This window comes from Psammomys obesus, unplaced genomic scaffold (assembly GCF_907164565.1).
Source record: "Psammomys obesus unplaced genomic scaffold, mPsaObe1.curated_primary_1811, whole genome shotgun sequence".
NCBI classification, from domain to species: Eukaryota; Metazoa; Chordata; class Mammalia; order Rodentia; family Muridae; genus Psammomys; species Psammomys obesus.
Window position 1 is genome coordinate 56,119,454 of NW_026591086.1, and position 19,583 is coordinate 56,139,036.

The 19,583-nt window shown below is 45.8% G+C and overlaps 1 protein-coding gene across 1 annotated transcript in view; it reads right to left on the bottom strand.

Annotated features, from left to right (window-relative positions):
• The window catches only part of Abcc4 (ATP binding cassette subfamily C member 4), a 208,350-nt gene that overhangs the window by 17,027 nt on the left and 171,740 nt on the right, over nt 1-19,583 (bottom strand). The window contains exons 26-29 of the mRNA XM_055609807.1: nt 17,824-17,979; nt 9,025-9,114; nt 2,149-2,321; nt 1,396-1,501 (exon numbers count right to left, since the gene is read on the bottom strand). Of these exons, the coding sequence (XP_055465782.1) occupies nt 1,396-1,501; nt 2,149-2,321; nt 9,025-9,114; nt 17,824-17,979 (525 nt within the window). The remainder of the gene's footprint in view (nt 1-1,395; nt 1,502-2,148; nt 2,322-9,024; nt 9,115-17,823; nt 17,980-19,583) is intronic.

Here is a 19,583-nt window from a genome sequence, read left to right on the forward strand (position 1 = left end):
AGATTTCCCACACAGGAGTTCTGAGTGGGAGGGGGGACACCACAGGGAAACGCAAGGTCACGTGCTCACAGAGAGCACACTTCCAAGCTGACGTCTCCCTGGGCCTCATCCATCCATCTCAGCACTCAGGTCTTCACCCTGGAAACCAACATGGACTCCACTCTCCTCTCATATCCCACATTCAGTCTGTCACAGTCTAGTGATCTGTGATTTCCCCCAAATCCGCTCATTTCCCTCTCCACACAGCTAGCATCTTAGTCTAAGCTTCCAGCATTCAGGAGGAAGAACACACAACTGTCAGAAAGACAGCAGACAGACACTGAAGGGCAGACAAAGAGAACACTTCCGTGGCATCAACACAGTGGAGTGGGGCTAGGGAGGGAGGGAAGGGCCAGATTATAAGCTGCTGTGTCAAACCACAGCTAAGGATAATAGATAATGAGAGAGAACAGTCTCTGGAGATTTACCAGGAGACACTAGTAAACCAAACACTAACCACCACTGACAACAGCAACAAAGGTGACTGGTGAAAGGGATCCCTCATGAACTAGACGTTCATGCCGGGGGCTACATAGTGACTGATAAGATTCAGGCGTGACTGGCCGACATTTCAGCAAGACTCTGTCCTTCCCCGCTGGTGGCAGATGAGTCTCAGGAAACAGAACACGCCTGCTGTCTCCTGGTCAGGTAGGCGGCCCTGGGCTGTCTAAGAAACCAGGCTGAGCAAGCCGCGGAGAACAAACCAGTGAGTAGCATTCCTCAACGGCTTCTGCTTTAGTCTCTGCCTCACGTTTGTGCCCTGGTTTCCCCCAGTGAAGGACTATAAAGTACAAGATGAAAGGAAATAGACCCTTATTCTAAGTTGCCTTTGGTAACGGTGCTTATTAGAGCAATAGAAAACAAACTAGGACAAGTTCTAAAACAATCACAGAAGCCAGTTTTTCACATCCTCAGCCTTCCTCCGTCTCTCCATATGGATGCAGGAACTGAGGTCGGCGAACCTGCAAGAATACTGTGTGACAATCAGCACAAGAGCTACTGAGCCACTCCTCCAGCCTCAGAACGAAGCTGCAGCATGGGGACACGCACACAAGGACACAATCCTACTACTAGGGAGTATGAAACAACACGGTAGCTGATTGCTTGGGTTTGGGACATTTCCCTGGGGCATAATCCATCATAAAACGGCCCTGTAAATAAACTTAAACACAGAAGTAGATAAAGGAGTATATCACAGGTACATTGTGTAGGAGCTCTGAATGTATGCATGAACACACTTGAGGTGCTGCTGGGAACAGGAGAACAGCTAACCAAGGCTTGACTTAACGGGGCTCCTATCAGCTTGTACAGGAAGGATGCATGTGAGCGTCCACGGGGACCACCGGGAAGACTCACCATTATCTTGTCACTGTCAATGATGGTGTTCAGTCTGTGGGCAATGGTGAGCACTGTGCATTCTGCGAACTTCTCCCGGATTTTCTGTTGGATTAGCTCGTCAGTTCTGGAATCACAGAGGCCACACTTAGATCGGCGAAGATGGGCAAAGGCCACATTTAACCCAGTGCAGATGGAAAAGGCTTAAAACGTAAAAGATCACATGACCCTTAAGGATGTTTTTAGAACTCTGTTATTATTATCACTTTTAGACAGCTCAGGCTGGCTTTGAACTCATGTCATTCAGGTGGCTTTGCACCCCAGAGCCTTCTCCATTCGGCTTCCAGATTCGAGGATTACAGCATGCACAACCACAGCTACATACCCTCCCTGCTTAAAAACTACAATCTAAGACGTCAACTCAGAAACAGTGCAAATGATTTTCTCTCCAAACTTTCTGAGACAGAGCTGGAAACTGGGGACCTGGCTCACGAGGGAGGCCGTGAACGCAAGCTGCGCTTCCCTTTTCTGAACGCTTGGAGTCAGAAGGGCCTCAGACTCTGGACTCGGGCATATCTGTACATACACAGTGAGATGCATGCAGCCAGAAGACGATTTTGTAAAATATACAACTCTATGCATGAGACAGTGGTGCATCACACACCTGAAGGGCGGACACACCCAGACACATTCCTTAGTCATGGAATCTTTCCCCTAGGCCACATTTAGAATTCACATTCAGCCCCACATCCACTCTAGCCTTTAGCTCTGTACCTTGGATCCACATTTGCTGTTGCTTCATCAATGATCAATATCCGGTTTTTCTTCAGAATCGCCCTCGCAAGGCACACTAACTGTCTCTGTCCCACACTAAAATTAGATCCAGATTCTGCTAATTCAGTGTCCATTTTACCAGGAAGATCTTCAATGGCCTCTTTAAGCTGGACCTACAGGTGCAAACAGAAGGAAGATACTTTCATATATAAACTGTTACCCAAATCTCTTCAAGACCAGAACTTTGAAGAGCTTCCAAGGCCTCATGACCATGACAGCAGTCACCACCGATAAGCACAGTCTGTTGGTTCTGGGTCATGAGTAACACTGCTTGTGCACATTCAATACGTCAGGTAAAACTGCTCCCCAGGTGAAACAGGGCAAGATAGAGAATACCTCTTTATAAAGATCTAATTTTATTTTCAAATTGTGTGTGTATGTGTGTGTGTGTGTGTGTGTGTATGTGTGTGTGTGTGTGTGTGTGTGTGTGTGCGCGTGCATGTGAGTGCAGGTGCCTGTGGAGACCTATGGAGGGCTTCAGATGCCCTGGAGCTGTGGTTATAGGTGTTTGTAAGCTCCACGGTGTGGAAAAGAATATGGGTTCTCAGCAAGAGCAGCAATTTCTCTTAACTGATGAGCCATCTCTGTAATGACCTGAGAATGTTCCTTCGTGGTGGTCAGTTACGAGACAGCTGCAAGAGTCTACAGAGAGGAAACACAGGACAGAGCAGTGACAGAAGAGCATTCGCTGTAACAAGAGAGTGGACATGCTGAAACCCTGATCACTGTGAAGCCCCGTTATCAACTCCCTGAGCTGTATGTAAAGTAGCCTCAATGAAGGTGGTGAGCCTCAGAGCCACCCACCCCATCAGCCCAACTTCCTTCCTCCACATGCCATCCACGGAAGTCTCGGGAGTGAAGCTCTGCCCATATGTAAGATCTACTATGGAAAATGTAAGAACTTGCTATGGACAAGTTCCCCAAGAGCATTCTGCACAGTTATGGCAGGAAGCATGGTCCTCTGAGGAAGCAGTTCTCTAGCCACCTACCATTTTGGAAGATTTCAATTTACCAAAAAGCTTTAAGAAGTTCAAATACCCGGGAACTACTTCTTCAATGTCAGGAGCACTGGAGGGTGTTCTTCCTAAGTTCAGTCTCTTGTCACTAAAGCTACCAAGTGCACATGCTTCAACCTCACAGATGGTCTACAGTGAACGGCAACCCCTGGGAAGAGAATACAATACAGCACCTTCTTGCCCCATCTACGGTGTGCTTCCAGTAACCTGTCTTTGAAAAACTCATAAGGCATCAGACTGTCTCTCTGTGTGCTGGTTCAGTCTTATGAGAAATTTAACAGACCAACAGCCAAACTTGGACTAGCCTTGAGAGACTCGGGACAACGTGTCAGTACACCGCAGCGGACTGATGAGTGGGTTCTGGGGCTTGAACTCAGGGCTCATGCTTGGAAGGCAAGCCCTCTGCCAAATGAGCCATCTCCCTAGCCCAGATCTTAAATCTGTAAAATGAAAAACATGAACCTTTGAAGCTTGGGCTTAAGTTCCGCCTGGTTCTACCAATGACAAGTTTCTGACTTTTCCCTGTCTTAACTTCCTCACCTGCAAATGAGACACAATGTTATCATAGCCAAGATGTCTATCTCCAAGCGCTGTTTGCTGGGATAGAATGTGTCGGTACATGTAAGTATTTAGAACAGTGCTTGCTACAAAGAGATCAGTCAATGCTGCCTGTTACTAACAGTGTCATCACCTGGCTCTCTTCATGTTCTGCTTTTTAAAATTGCATTTACCAGTCTTAACTTTGTGTGCATAAGCATTGCTGATGTGCTAACTTCTCCACAAGAATTTCAGCTCCAAGTGGGAGTGCTTTGTCTATCTTGATGACTGTGTAATAGCTTAAGAATCTACAATGCAATCAGATCTTAATAAATAATGGTTTGAACTCATGACGGAAGTCACAAGAATGTCTCACACGTCTGTTTCTACAAGTTAGGAAGTAAATTCATGTGAACATGCTTTATGTAAAACACAAATCACATTAAATGGCATTGTAAAAGAAACATATGGCTTATAAAAATTAATTGGTTCAGGATCATAATAGTTATTCTTAAAATAGAAAAGCATTTAAAAGTTATTTCAGAAAAGTTGATCCAATTATAGTATTCTAAACTAGTTATTTCAGCACAGAATAATTCAGATTATATTTCAAGTATGGAAAAATAATAAAATACAACGAAACTGAAGATATTTGTGACATTATCATCATAAACATTTTCCCTGCTTTGTGCACCACATGGACGAAGTCCCACAATTCCTTATAGATTGACAGGGATGTTGGACGCCGTTTCTGCTCTCTTTGAAACTTACTGTGGTGGCTTGAATGAGTGTGTCCCTGATAGGCTCATGTATCTGAACACTTGGTTCCCAGTTGGTGTTGCTGTTTAGGGAGGTTATGGAACCTTTGAGAGGTACAGCCTTGGTAGAGGTGGTCACTGGAGGTGGGGTTCCAGGGTTACTAACCTCGCCCCACTTCCTGTTATCTTTCTCTCTGCTTCCAGTGTGTGGATGAGAATATGAGTACATGGCTTCCTGCTCCTGCTGGCTGTTCCACGCCTCCTCTGCCATGATAGAGTCTGTCCCTCTAGGACCCTTTCCTCTCTAACTCTGCTCACTAGAGCGTTAGAAGAGAGATAGAAATGTCTGCACTGGCTGACATCACAAGTAAATAGAGGAAATGGGGGGCTCATTCTAGGAAATCCAGGACCTGGGGGAGATGGGCTGTGTGTGGAGAAGGTACTGAGTGACACCCTTCCGGATGAGCACCTCACTGATGCTCAGGTTTCCTGCTCAGGAGAGGCACCGTATCCTAACAGATGCCGCCCCTGTGGAACAGAGCTAGATGACTTTCACACTCAGGGACACACCCTGTTCCTCATGGTCAGCTCCAGTGTCCAGACTGATGGAAGTGACACATGGCTGACTTTTTGTTTCAGCTGCTGTGATCATTCGATAGGTTCCATCTTTAGTTGCTCCTTCTGTCCTTTTAGAGAGCTGCCATGGTTCCTGGATGCTCCCGTAGGTACAAATAGTAGCAACATTTCTTCTGTTGTTAGATAACTAATTGGAATATACAACTTTCAGTATATCCAGTAAGTTAAAAAACAAAACAAAACAAAACAAACATTTCTTTATGTGCTCTTCAGCAGTTAGATTCCTCTTTTGAGAATTCTCAGTTTAGCTCTGTAGCCCATTTTTTAAATTAGATTATTTAGTTTGTTGGTGTTTAATTTTTTGAGTTCTCTATATATTCTGGATATTAGCCCTCTGATGAATGTAGGGTTGGTGAAGATCTTTTCCTAGTGGGTAGGCTGCTATTTTGTTCTATTGACAGTGTCCTTTGTCTTACAGAAACTATTCAGTTTCATGAGGTCCTATTTATTGATTGTTGATCTTAGAATAAAATTGAACAATATTCACAGGATAGTCTCCTTCTGAAAACCAAACTCGTCTTCTGTCTCTGGTATTCCCCTTTCCAAGAGAGAAAGGGGAGTAAGGAACAGGAAGGAGTAAGGAATGTAGCTTTTTCTCTTGCTGCTGCAGTTGTTAAGAAGTTGAAATAGCAGTGCTCTCTGAAGGACCCAAGCGAACCCCATGGCTCCCATTTATACCCACGTTTATAACAGGATCAGGGGTTCGGGTTGAGTGTGTGGATGAGAATATGATTTTTATTTCTCCTTTTTCTTACACATGCTACCATTAAGCCTGTAACCCCCCAGTCAAGTTTTAGTCTACTTTGAAAAGAACTGCCAAGGTCATCAGGTTTCCCAACATTCATGGTAGGCAGGATCTGCTCTGGTTCAGATATGACGTCAAGAAGGTGGTCATAGAGGCAACAGTGAGATAGGAAACAGGGATCCAGGGAGCCCCATGGCACTGGACCGTGGGCCAAATCCCTCAGTGCGCCTCCCTGGGTAAGCACACAGCATCACACTTCTGTCCAAGTGGACACTGTGACTTCACTGCAAACCACGGGGCCCAGGCCAGGATCTCTTGGGGCGAGTCCACTTCATACACTGTACTCACACAACTCTAAGCTCTGAAAGGGAAACCTCACAGGACTTCTCCATCTTCTCAGAGACAGCCATCTTGGCCTTCTCACCATCCAGAAAATAAAAGACTCTGAATGCATTAGAAAAGGTTGAAAATTTCAGGTGTGTGTATGTGTGAAGGGGGGGACACAAAACAAAGCAAAAACCAAAAGACACACTTGCTGTTTTTAGCTCCTACAGTACAGCAATAAGAATAGTTTGGTGACAAGATTTCTTAGGTCGTGTGCTTCAGAATACACACAGCCAAGACCAGCTAGGAAGATGGTCCCAGCAGTAAAGCGCCTGCTGCGTGTACAAGGACCTGGCATGAGATTCCCAACCCCACACACAAAAGGGAAGAATATGGGAGTGTAGGCGGTGATCACAGCTCTGGGAGGGGGTGGCAGGGGGACCTCTGGGCCTTGCTGGCCAGGCAGTCTAGCCTAATGGGTAAGCCACAGGCTCAGCAAGAGACCACCTCAAAAAAATAAGGTGGAGAGCGGGTGAGACAGTCATCCTTACGTCAGTCTTTACAACAATCGACATACAAGTGCTGGCATTCTCCCACAAACACGTACACGGAGGAACACACACATGCACACACACACAAGGGGGCAGCTGGAATCATTATAAATACAATATTGAACAGTGACAGGAGACGCTGGAAGTCCCGCATGGACACGGCACCCTGAAGGACCGGGGCAGTCTGTCTCTGTTTGTGTACTATATACAGCAGCTTCCGGTGGCATCTGAGCACCGGTGGCGCTCAGGACTGTCTGCCACTTCCACCGCCTCATCTTTGGTTGCGAGAAGCTTCTAAAACTTCACTTTGTCAATGACAGATGAAAACAAGTACAAGGCAGCCAAGTCTGAGGATGCCTTTTGACGGGACTGGTTCCAGTGAACATTTCTTCACTGTTCACAGAACGATGTGATTTCTAAAATGATTTTACCAAGGTGCTCTGAAGAGAAATTTAAGCTCTAGTCATTCCCGCTGTCTCGGGGTAGGCCACAGTCTTGCTGTTGGTTTGTCCTGTCTTCCTGTTCTCTGTGGTCGTTCATGTTTCTACACCTTCTCTCTTAGAATTTTCTAAGAAAAACCTCACAGACTAATGCAGCCAGAGGCCAGCCACCAACCAAGTCAGAGGTTGGTGAGGCAGCCAGCCCAAGTTAGGAAAACTAAATCCCTGCAGAGGCTGCAAAGGACTGTGAGTACATCGTGATGTTGCACTGCCATGCCTTCAGAAGCAGATATTCTTGACAGGAGCCTGACAGGCCTCCAAACTGGTATGCCCAGTCAGAGCCCATCTATAAGTTAGAAGATTTCAGAGGGCAACAGTGCTACTTCAAAATAATAACACTGATAATGACAGTGGGCACTGACCCCTGAGGTTTTGTGGTTTTTAGTTTTTGTTTTTAAGAGATAAACCACGCTTCTCTGAAATGAAGAGATCAGAGCCAGTCACTACGCATTTATTAAATGCTTACTTTTTAAAAGTAAAAGACCGAGCTGAGTCCTAGGAGGGATTACAGTCTAAGATACGATTTCTATTATTAAGCAGCTTACAATTAATTCGCACAACTAGAGTGAACTTGCAAAATGATTATGCTAAAACATGTAAACCAGAAGCACCCTAACAACCAAAATCCTTTGCCTGTGTGGCTAAGGGATCCCCAAGAAGCAGTCCACAGGGACACACTACACAAATAACAGGAAAATCCTCCAAAATTAAAGGTATCAGAACAGAAAGTCAGGCAAGGCTCCAGGAGTCTGTTAGCTCAGCTCTCTCTGCGGCCTTACAATGACAGCTTTTGTCAGTAAGTACCACTCTCATAGCCTGTGCAATTTGCCATTATAAACACTTTCTTGCGAGGCTCCAAAGCTCTGTGTAAGTATGATGTCATGTTTCTCTCAGCTAATAATGAAAACAAATGCCTCATTTTCCTAGATGCTCCCAGAAAATAGAGCAGCAAGACAAATGGCTGTTGCAAAGTGCGACCTTCTGAGCAAAACAGCAGCTAAGCTGTGCTCCCTTGTGAGTGCCAGTCGCAACCGCTCATGAACTGCTGACATTCCCCACAGAAGGAGGTGACACGGGGGTCACTGCACCCTCACACACTTCCACTCACTCCTCCTGGCCATCCGTAGGCCGTTCTGCCTTGATTGCACGTTGCCTTGGGGAGGAGCAAGAGCATATTCAGACTGGGGAAGGTTTGTGGAAGAGGGACTCCCTCAACAAAGCCACGGGGAAGCCATCATTCATGCTAGGTGCCTAAATTCCAGAGCGGCTGCTTGAGGGTCACCTACTCTTTTTCTTGAAACCCCCTCATGCATGCTCTGTAAAAACAAAACGTAATAAACTTGCTGGTTCCCCAGGGGGCTCTTTGGTGGAACTGAACTTTGGTTTGTCTTTGAGACCTTCTGAGGTCCTGAGTGGGCAGTCATTGTTTACGTGTCTCCTCCCAGGAAGAATGCACACAACAGTGGTCCAGGACATTAAGTCACTGGGGAGAGTTTGAGCTTTGCAAGGAACAAGTAAGATAATGTATTGGCTGAGCCAGGCTCTGGAAAGTTAAAATGCAACATGAGGCAAATTGTTTTGGATCATCATCATCATCACACTTTTCACATCCATTCACACCATCAATGCTTCCCAAAGTGGCAAAAAAAGGTAGTTCAAGCAGAACCCTCCCAGCTTCCCCCAAGTGCTCTGAACGTCTGCACACACACAGATGCTAATGATGAAAGAAAGTTGCACTCTCTAAGTTACCTCTTCTAAGGCGTTCCAAAGCTCCTCTTCCGTGTGCTCATTAAAGGGGTCCAGGTTTTTCCTCATGGTTCCCGTGAACAGAACAGGTTCCTAGGAGACCAAGAGAGCCAACTGTCATCACCACACTCTGACTTTCAGAATAGATTAGAAAGGAGAACAAGCGCACCAAAATTCACTGCAATCATTAATTCTACGGTTTCACATGCTTGTTTACAAAACATCATCTTCATTAATTTCCCATGACACAAAATGGGCCTCAAAATACCTTCCCAGAGCACTGAACACTAGCAAAAGAGACCATGGCAGTGTGCCGTGTTAAGAAGAAAATGAGGCGAGGAACTTCCTGCTGTTAAAAACATTTTCCTGGTAATAAATATAAAGCTGTATTTAGTGAAGTAACTAGGAAAATAACTTGCCAATCCTGATAGGATTCTGGAAAAGAACAGATAGTGTGATTAGTTGAAGTGTGTGCTTGAGTTTAAACTGTTATTTTCTCCTTTAGTCAAGAGTTTTCTGGGACTGGAATCTCTCTGCATAGCCACATGGGACATGAGGTAGTTCTATTCTCTGTTCAAGGAGGTTGTCAGCTAGTGGGCCAGTGGCCCTCTATTCATGGAAACAGCCTCTGATGGTGCACCAGCCAATCTCCACATCATCCTGTCTGTCCATCAGGACTGGAACGGCATTATTAACCAAGGGCCAAGGCAAGCTGAAACCCACTGGGAAGCAAGCACAGGAAGTAACACGTCTTCCATTCTACTGTTTCAGGAGGCGCTCACACTTAAATTGCTCCGGGGTCACTTCCAGACTTTAAGGCAGCATCTTACACGTGTACCTAGGGAGGCTGTGTAGGTTTTCCCTTAGACTTTTCTAACAACCCCGGGCCACAAGACACGAGCAGAGAAGAGCCCAGAGAGGAAGCCTGAGGGTCACAGATGTGGGAAACAGAGAAGCCATGGCTCTTTCACAGGTCCTGGAGAACTGCTCCTGGGCTACAAGTATGGGATATCACTTAGCCTTGAAGCTGGGCCTTTAACACTTAAAAGACTGAGGAGGAGGACTTGTCTTCAAAGACTAATATGGTCATTGCTTCTTAATTTTAGACGGGTGACAGGAAAAAAAATGGATGTAGGCCAGTGGTTCAGCATTCCCAACATGTACCCCTCAGCAAAACCCCCACACTAACAGACATCACTGTTGAATTTTATTTGTGCAGCATTGATTGGGTGATCATAAGATATTTAAAAATGGCTACTGAATTGAGCTCAAGGAACACAACAGACTTATCTAAGGTTCTGCCTACAATTACGGAATTTTAGATGAAGGACTCAATCTACAAATGGTGTGAATGTGTTATCAGGAGAATGAACATCATTCTTCTAACTTCAGATTTAAAACACACACACACACAAAAGGGGAAGGGAAGGGAGGGAAAGGACAGGAAAGAAGGAGAAACTCAAGTCAGGTAACTCCTCTTCTTGCTTATATGAGCTTCATAAAAGGCATATTGTTGTCCAACTTCCTTGCTAACTCCCCACACCAGCTGTCCCTCTTGTCTCTGATGCTCTTCTGACCGCCCCATAAAGGCTCCACACCATGGCTGATATGCCACTCAGGGGCCTCAACTGAGTGGCTGTGAGGGGCTTGAGGCAAACATGGAATCAGCTTTGAGCCCATGTGAGAAGTGAGAGGTGGCCTCTTTGTCTATATTAAGGCCAGGTCATTTCCCTTGTCCAGGATAGCTGATTTTACCTCAACTTTCTTTCCCTTCAAAAATCAGACAGCAAAATCACACCTAAAATGTCAGGTCTAGACCCTGGCAGAGATCTAGACTTTTATAATGCCCCATCTTGAGCACTAATGTATGCAACTGACTGCTTTTACCTTGTCCCACCTTGTTTATTATACAATGATCATATTGTTTGTATGTATGTATGTATGTATGTATGTATGTATGTATGTATGTATGTATGTATCATTGTATATATTAGCACAGGTAAGACTGATGGTTTGGTGACTCTAGACAACAGCCATAGGAATTGAAGTTCTTTTCCAATGTCCTGTCTCATGATCAGGTCCTCATACCTGTCTTATCCATACCTTCTCCCATTAAGGAAACTCCTTCATATGGATATATCTGAGGACTAAATGAGCCCTCTCATAGGTCAGGGGGTCACTGAGCCACAGAACATAAATACCTGCTTTACACTTGGGTTCTAAACACCACCCACAGACAGGAAGCCCTTGGGAGGTTTGGCTAATTATCCCTCATGATCACTGTTCACTAAAATACGGGTCTCTATTAAATCTATACTGTCAATTTAAAGGGAATATTGGGCAATCACTCATGTTTATTTAGCAATATGAGAAGAAAATAATTAAGTAAATAAGAGCAATTTTCTTTGTTGCAACACGCGGCTACATATTTCATAAGTAAAATTTCATCAAGACTTGTTGAACAAGGAGAATGATTTAATAAAACATTTGCTGGTTGAAGCTATATTTTCTTTAAAACTAGCAGGCAATTTGTTCACAATGGTTGTTTTACTATGCCAACATGTATGCACTGTTCACTTTCTTTATCCACTTGCCAAATAAAAAGCCCTAATATTATCTTCAAAAGGCAATAAAAGTGCTCACAGCAGACACATTCTGAGGGAGAAGATAAGGGTCAAGTTAATTATCATTCTGATAGGTATTATTATTTAAAGTACCCACCTCCACTCAATGAAGTTGAGTGGAGGTGGGTACTTTACAAACTAGTCTTATAAATAAGTGCTGTAAAAATGTTTGCAGGCAAAGACTTCAGTGTGGGGATCTTCGGGAGAAGCGGACAGGCTACCGTAATAGCCTCACTGAACTTTCTCTAGTGTGCCAGTTTTATAGGAGCTTTATTTTAACTTCTACATTTAGGTAGCATGGTAAAAGTAGGAAAGGCACATGTTCAATACAGCAATAAAATCGGAAGACTAATATCAAACTTGTTTTTCTTCATCAAATTAAATGTTTTAATCCTTTGTGCCACATTCAGTATTAAACTTTTGGCTGGCATTGACACAGCACACATTCTTATGAGTCATGTCACCCCGAAGCGGCCAGAGGAAATGTAAGTTCGTGAGAGCCACAGATTTACTAGGCCTTTTGAGCGTACTGACTGCAAGCTGGGCCCCCGTTATGGTAAGAAGAGATTCAACCCGCTCAACTTCAGACACTTAGGCCAACTAGGGACCACGAGAAAAACTTACAAATGAATGAAAGAAAGTTCAACACCTCATTTCATCTTCGTGGGACATCAAATAGGAAACTCCTAAAATGTAGCATCTGGAGCTACACTGCTTGATGTGTCCTCCGAGGCCCTTTCCCTGTCCCTATGCCGGGCAGCATCCTTCCGGGCCTCAGGGTGGAGTCACCTGAAGTCACTCAATCCCAGCCTCTTTTCTTCTTTCAATCCTGTACCCTCTGAGTGAACCAATCATCATGTATTTTCAGAAGAAAAGAACATTGTTCGCCCATGAAGAGAGAAGAATTTAAGTCCTGTAAAGTCATCTTTAAATACAAAAAGGTCACCAGCTCCAGGGAGCAGAGCCACGGATTTTAATGAAGACTTCAGTGTACAGGAACAAAGGCGGACTGCATTAGGCTGGGATCCAACTGTACCTCTCTACTAGTAACTGCACACCTACCCACTTTTCTCTTTGAAACACACACACCAGGTGATCAGAAAGGGGACTTAAGAGACACGGAAGCTCTGGTTAGCCTTTTAACTCTTTAAAAGCTCAGAGGAGTGTATATATATATACATGTACATACACACACACACACACACACACACACACACACACACACACGAATAGAGTGTGCTGTTTCAGAAGCACCTGGCTTTTGTTTTGGTACAAACAAAGGGAATCTATTAAACACACAAAACGAATCCGCTTGATCGTGATAAAGATTACAGCTGTTGTAAATGGGAAATTTGCTGCGAATTGCTCTTTGATTGAGAACATTTCCTTGGTGCCAAAGAGCCAGGGCTCCAGTTGTAAAGAAATTTGACCCAGAAAGAAAACTGAAAGCCACTCTTGCAGATGCTTTGTGATAAGCTGTTCCCTGAAGCCAGGCTCATCTTGGGACTAGACGGTGGTGGGACGGACAAAGGAAGCACAGGTGTCGGCCATTTGTTCTGCTCAAGAACGTTTCACAGGCAGCACGTGTTGGGCCCTGTCTTGGTTCACTTATTCCTAAAAGGCTAAGTGCTTGTTCCTTAAAGGAGCTGCCGGAGTCCCGCCCAGACCTGTCACCGCCCTTGGGAACCCACTCTGGCCCTTAACCCATACTTCTCAATTGCCTTGGGGTGGGGGGCTCACAAGAGGGGACCTTAACTCTCAGCTAAGGGGAGGGGCTGAGGGGAGAGGGGAGGAAGCTGCTGCCAGGCTCACCTAGACCTGCAACTCAGAAGCCAGCTCCATTTCTCTTCTGCTTCATCTGCAACACAATCAGCAAAGCAGGATGCTCTATAGCCTCCCTCTGATGAGTGGCTTTCTTTGCCTCCGCTGAGACCCTGTACCTGCAAAGGCTCTGTGGCCCTGGTTGGGAATGATGGCACTCTTCTAGCTCATGGCACCCAGTCAAGCCTTGTTTCTACGGTGATTTTCTTTTTGTCACTTGGATGTTTTGTTTTGTTTTGTTTTTTGGCAAAACAACCTTCACAAACCAGTCTTTCAAAGCTCCTGCCTGAGCCAAAAGCCTTAGGAAAAGATGCCTACAGACTTTACTTTCAACTTTATTTTGACTTTATTTATTTTCTTTGGCTATCATTTTGGGAACGCTTCCTGGGTAAGGTGGATAGAAAGGCAATGACTAAAATACCTGACATTCAATCATAAACATTCACGGAGAAAAAAACGGGGAGCCTGACAGCCCTGAGTTCTGATGCCGCTACCGTGCGGGCTAATGATGAGTTAGTTCCTCACTGCCTCCAGCTGCCCTTCTTGCCTTCCAGGGCTGCTACTCCAAAGGTTCCCCTTTCCCAGGGTGGTAACAGGCAGCTCGTACCAGTCCACACAGGCTGGGCAGTGGGCACAGCATTTTCAAAGAGCAGGCGGGACCAGCACCTCATGAAATCAATTTTGTGGCTCGTGACCACCATTTTGTCTTTCATATGGACTAGAGTAAATAGACTAGAAAATATCATGGAGTGATATTGCTTTATGAGATGATTGTTTCGGAGCAAGTGGGTGTACATGACCCTCAGGGCATCGGGGTATAGTACAGAGTTCATTGCTGGCCACAGCGCACAGTGTCAAACCGCTGTGGTCCCCACTATCGGGAGGTGGCATCCTGGCCATGGAGCCACCGAGCCCGTTTTTTAGCTCTGACAGATGAGGGCGACCGCAGAAGTTTTGGGATGGTTGAGAGCTGGGGAAGAAGGCAAGCGTGAGGGGTGCCACAGACCCCAGGAATGACGTCTCCTGAAGTGACCTGTCCCAGCAGTGACAAGCGTTTAGGGCAGCTCCAGCCAGATGGAGAAAACGGGCCCCTCCTGGGGGCTGAAGAAAACCATAAGCGGGAAGGAGGACTCTGGCTAAGATGCTCAATCTCCATTCAGAAAGGCAAAGAGGATGGACACCAGAGGAGAGAGAAAACAGGGAACAGGATGGGAGCCTACCAGAGGGCCTCTGAAAGGCCCTACCCTGCAGGGTACTGAAGCAGAGGTTGAGGCTCATCGCCAAACTTTGGGCAAAGTGCAGGAAATCTTATGAAAGAAGTAGAGATAGTAAGACCTGGAGAGAACAGGAGCTCCACAAAGACAGTGACAGATCCTAAAAGTCTGGGCACAGGGGTCTTTTCTGAAACTGATACTCCAGCCAAGGACCACTCATGGAGAGGGCCTGGGACCCCTGCACAGAATTGGGCCACCCCCATTCCTCTCGTGCAGTCGGTCCTCCATAAAGAATCTATGACATAATAATTACCAGATCTGGTTTAAGGACGGGAATTCAGCCCGGGAATCGAGGTGACTTCATCAAGGCCACGCATTCCCAGCTGGGAGGAGGAAAACGTGGGATGTGTTGACACTGCTCAGCACAGGCCCTGAGCCTGCAGTTTCTCCAGATCGCTGCTATTAGCAACCAGCTAGCACCGGGGAGGCAGGCGCAGAAAGGTCCTGGGCGCATGGTGCCTGGACATCACGACCCACAAGGACACACATCCTAGCACTGTTTTGTGAATGCTCCCTTGGGAGGATATGCATGGAGCACAAAAGGAGGGTGGGAACTCATGGAGCAAACCAAATCCTGGCGCTGTCAAAGCATAGTTAGTCTTTGCTCAGATGTGCTTCCAGAGCCTTCCCTCGTGGCCAAGAATCACCCAACCCGGCTTCTTTATCGAGAGTTCTTTCGAGCACCCAAGCACGGCCATCTTACTAAGAAGTGTGCAAAGGAGCAAGATGCACATTTCCAGACCCCTCCACCCGAGGACACGAGGGTACCTTATGGACACGCCAGTGTTTTCTGGGGACCAGTGTGAGATTTGAACTCTTATTTCTATTGTAACTTCGCTTCTCGTACTCAGAGGGACCTTCTCCCATGGAAGAGTTCTTCCATTTTGTTTTCTTAAAAGGGTTATCTTTCAATCTTTAAAAAAGAAAACTTACACACACACACACCATGAATCCAGCCATCAACCATTTAGCTCATTATTCTCACCACCCTCACTCAGTGAAGGTGCCATGCACACCTGTGCCTCGGTGCTTTCCGGAGCCAGTTCTCTCCTCCCATCTCTTGGGTCATGAGGATCGAGGTCACCAGGCTTGGCTCTTCTTAACCGTTTTAAATTGCACAGTGGTACTAAGCGCTTTTACGATCTTTGTAGTGGTCATCACCAATCGCAGGGCTTTTATTTGTCTTAAACCTTAACCCTTATTGCATTAAACAAAACCACTCCCTACCCTGCTCTCCTCCGGCCCTTACTGAGCACCTCGTGTCTCCACGAGCCAACCACTCTTCCCGTGAGCAGACCTTCTGACGCCCGAGGTTCTGTGAATGGCTCTCAGGCACCACGCTGCTCTCAGAGTTTGCCCGTGTTGTGGCACGCATCAGAATTTTCTCCCTTCTTAACGCTGAGCAACTTCCCACTGCTCGCATAAAACACATTTTGTCTTTAGCTCTTCATCTGTTGATGGACACTTGGCTGGCTTCCACATCCTGGCCACTGGGAATACCACTGCTGTGAACTGGAATGGGCGGAAATCTCTGCCATACTCTGCTTCTGGTGCGTGTGCGTGCGCGCGTGTGCGCGTATACGTGTGTGTGTGTGTGTGTGTGTGTGTGTGTGTGTGTGTGTGTGTACACGTGCAGGGACACATGCTCATAGTGGAATTGCTGGGAAAAGTTCCAGTCCTATTATCCATCTTGTGAGGAGTCCCCATGCTATCTACGTTCAACAGTGGCTGTGCATTTTACATTCCCACCAGGAAAACAGAGTTCTAATTTATCACAACCTCATCACAGCGGGCTGGTATCTCTATCATTTTACAGGTCAGGGAAGGAAGCAATAGCTGTAGGAGGCCACAGGCTCAAAGCATCCATCTCCTTCTCTCAGGGTGCTGGGTTCTCTGTGCTTTATAATAAGCCCTTAAAGGCCCATCACAGGCTCGTGCTCAGAAAGCACAGCTGCTTGGCCCTCTTTCTTGCCTCTTCTCTGTATTTCTCACGTCAGGAATGAGTGTGCACGGGTGTGGGTTTCCCAGCTCCCCTCCGTGGCTAGATGACTATGGAGTTTAAAAACATGCCAAAATAGAAGCCCCAAACAGCAAGCCTGGAGCTGAATCCACATGGCGTCAACGCTGAGGGCAGGATGAAGCTGCTAGGCTCGCCAGCTGCAGGCTGCAGGCCTGTGGGGTCAGGCCCTCCGCTGCCTGTGGCTGTCAACTAGAAGACAGTAATTACTCAATAAAGACTTTCTGAATTACACTGGGTAAAACTAAAAGCAACTCAACAAGAACGTAAACTAAGAGCTTCCAGTGTTTACACTGCCTAAATGTCTTCGGCTACAAAACAGTGAGAAAGAACACATGATCAGCCTAGGAGGAAATGGCAACACAACCCTCCACCATCATGACAGCCAAGCGTGTGCGTGTGTGTGTGTGGGGGGGGGCAAGTGCTCAGCCTCCACTGCAGTTCTCAGGGGTGACACCACTGCCTGGCTGGCAGCACACAGGGATGCAAACCTCCCCTGGCCTCCCCTAGGACTCCATGGTCCCTCCCTGGCTAACGTCATTTCCCAAATATCCAGCCTCCGAGTGTCCACAAGGTCTATATACTCTGTAACTCTCACAGGCTGTCTCAGCTGCACAGAAGACTTTGTATGAACACGATCAACCCTGAATGGGAACAGGGGCCTCGTCACCCACAGTAAACGTCTCTCATCATACTTACAGCCACGCTTCCTTATGGAAGGCGCTTCATCCCTAAGTATGAATGTAATTATCAGTGGATTAAAGGGCAACACCCAGGGAAGGTGACTCCAGAGCGAATTTAGGTAAATTTTATGGAAACTTAAAACCAGTCAGTCAGTCTGTCAGTCTCTCTCTCTCACATACACACAAGTACGCAAACACACATGCATGAATCGGAGGTAGCTACTAAAATGTCTGCTGAAAATACCCGCTGAAGTATGCCTTATTGGCTACTGGCTAAAGGATCAACCCTTTCATCCAATTAAAAAACTAGCATTAAAATTAAAAGCAATTAAACTTCAGTACTCCTGTAAAAGAAACAAATGTACATGCTCTAACTTGCATACCTGTGGTATGATTGACATTTTCTTCCTTAAATCATGAAGTCCAATTTCAGTTGTCAAGATCTTATCAATCCAAATTTTCCCTTCAGGTTCTGACAATCTGAAAAGGGCTGAAATGAGGGAACTTTTTCCAGCTCCGGTTCTTCCCACAATTCCAATCTATGAAGAAATCCAGGGGGAGAGATTAGAAACCAGCCATAAGCAACTGACCTGGGTGAACATGCTCATTTTCACAGGTGAATTGTGAAGCTTTCTGTTAAGCTCTCAGCCTTAGTGTACCCTGATGGACAAAAGTGCCTGTGGGTAAAAACCCCTGGGTGAAGAAGAGCCATAGGAATGGTAGGGGCTAGCCAGCGGCTTCCTCAATGGGCGACGAGAAGATGGTTTTTATGAGGCGCTTTGGAAGTCTGGGTTTGCAGAACCTTGAGAACGGCTTGCATAGTTCTGGAGGAGCGAACTGCTCACTCCAGAAGTGTCTTACAGAAAGAGGCCCCGTGTCCCCCAGCATCCTGTCATTACATGGATTGAGCTCTGAGAAAGAAGCAACACTGCTCTGCTTAATAGCCATCTGGTTATGTGGTGGCCTGAGAGGAAACACCTCGAGATTTGCAAACACAGGTCTCCCCATCTTGGAAGACAGTACCAGCAGCCAAACCATGCACAATGAGATCAACAACAGCAGCGCCACAAACAGCATTTGTGTTTACACGGGGCCTTTCATGTGAGCAGTTCAAAAGACATTTTACAAACCAATTAATACTTACAATTGCCCCTTGGGAACGATTTGTGTTGAGAATCACTCCTCTTATTAAAGTCAGAGCGGAGAGAAATGAACTGCACTGACAATAAGATCAAAGAATCAATATAACGCAGGTGGATGCCAGGCAGGGAAAAACCCCAATAGTAAAAACTGGCTTTTGGGAGTGTATGCTTACACCGATGAGCAGAAAATGAGCCTTATCCTCCAGTGAGCTTGTTCAATTGGTGAGAGCACAGAGATGACATCATCCTTATTAAAAATCTAAAGTCAATGAAGGGCATAGACATGTCTTCTATCACTTGTAAATTAATTCAGTAGATTAAAAAAAACTCACCATTTTAACATGGCAGAGCCAAACTCAACTATCTACTGGTTCTATGCTGGGAATTTTACATGTTATATCTGAATACTTTCAAATACAATCAGCGATGGCCTTTCAAAACTTATAGAGAATAACTGTAAGAAAGGTAGCTTTATCTAAGTTTCTGAAATCTCTGTAGATGCTATCTACCTATCAGCAGCACGAACTCATGTCTTGCAGAACAGCTAGATCTTTGCACACAGGTGTGCTGGATGTGCCAACGAAACAGAGCGTGCTGAGAGACTACAGGACAGAGAGCTGCAAACTTAAGTGAGGACGATTTAAAACAAAACAAAACAAAAGCCTGGCTCTTTCTCCCTGTCAATAAACTACCATCCAGAAGTCTTTAATGGTGACTGATGGATTTTCACAGATAACAAAGGAGAAGAATATCGTAAGTTTATGGTCAGACAACAAAGTGACATACAGAGATGGCCCAACCTTATTGCCTCTTTGTTTTTCCAAGGTAGGTCTCCAACAACCACGGCAACATGTTACACTTTTTCTTTAAAGATCATGTATGTGTGTGTGTGAGAGAGAGAGATTGTGTGGGTGTGGGTGTGTGTGTGTGTGTGAGAGAGAGAGAGAGAGAGATTGTGTGGGTATGTGTGTGTGTGTGTGTGTGTGTGTGTGTGAGAGAGA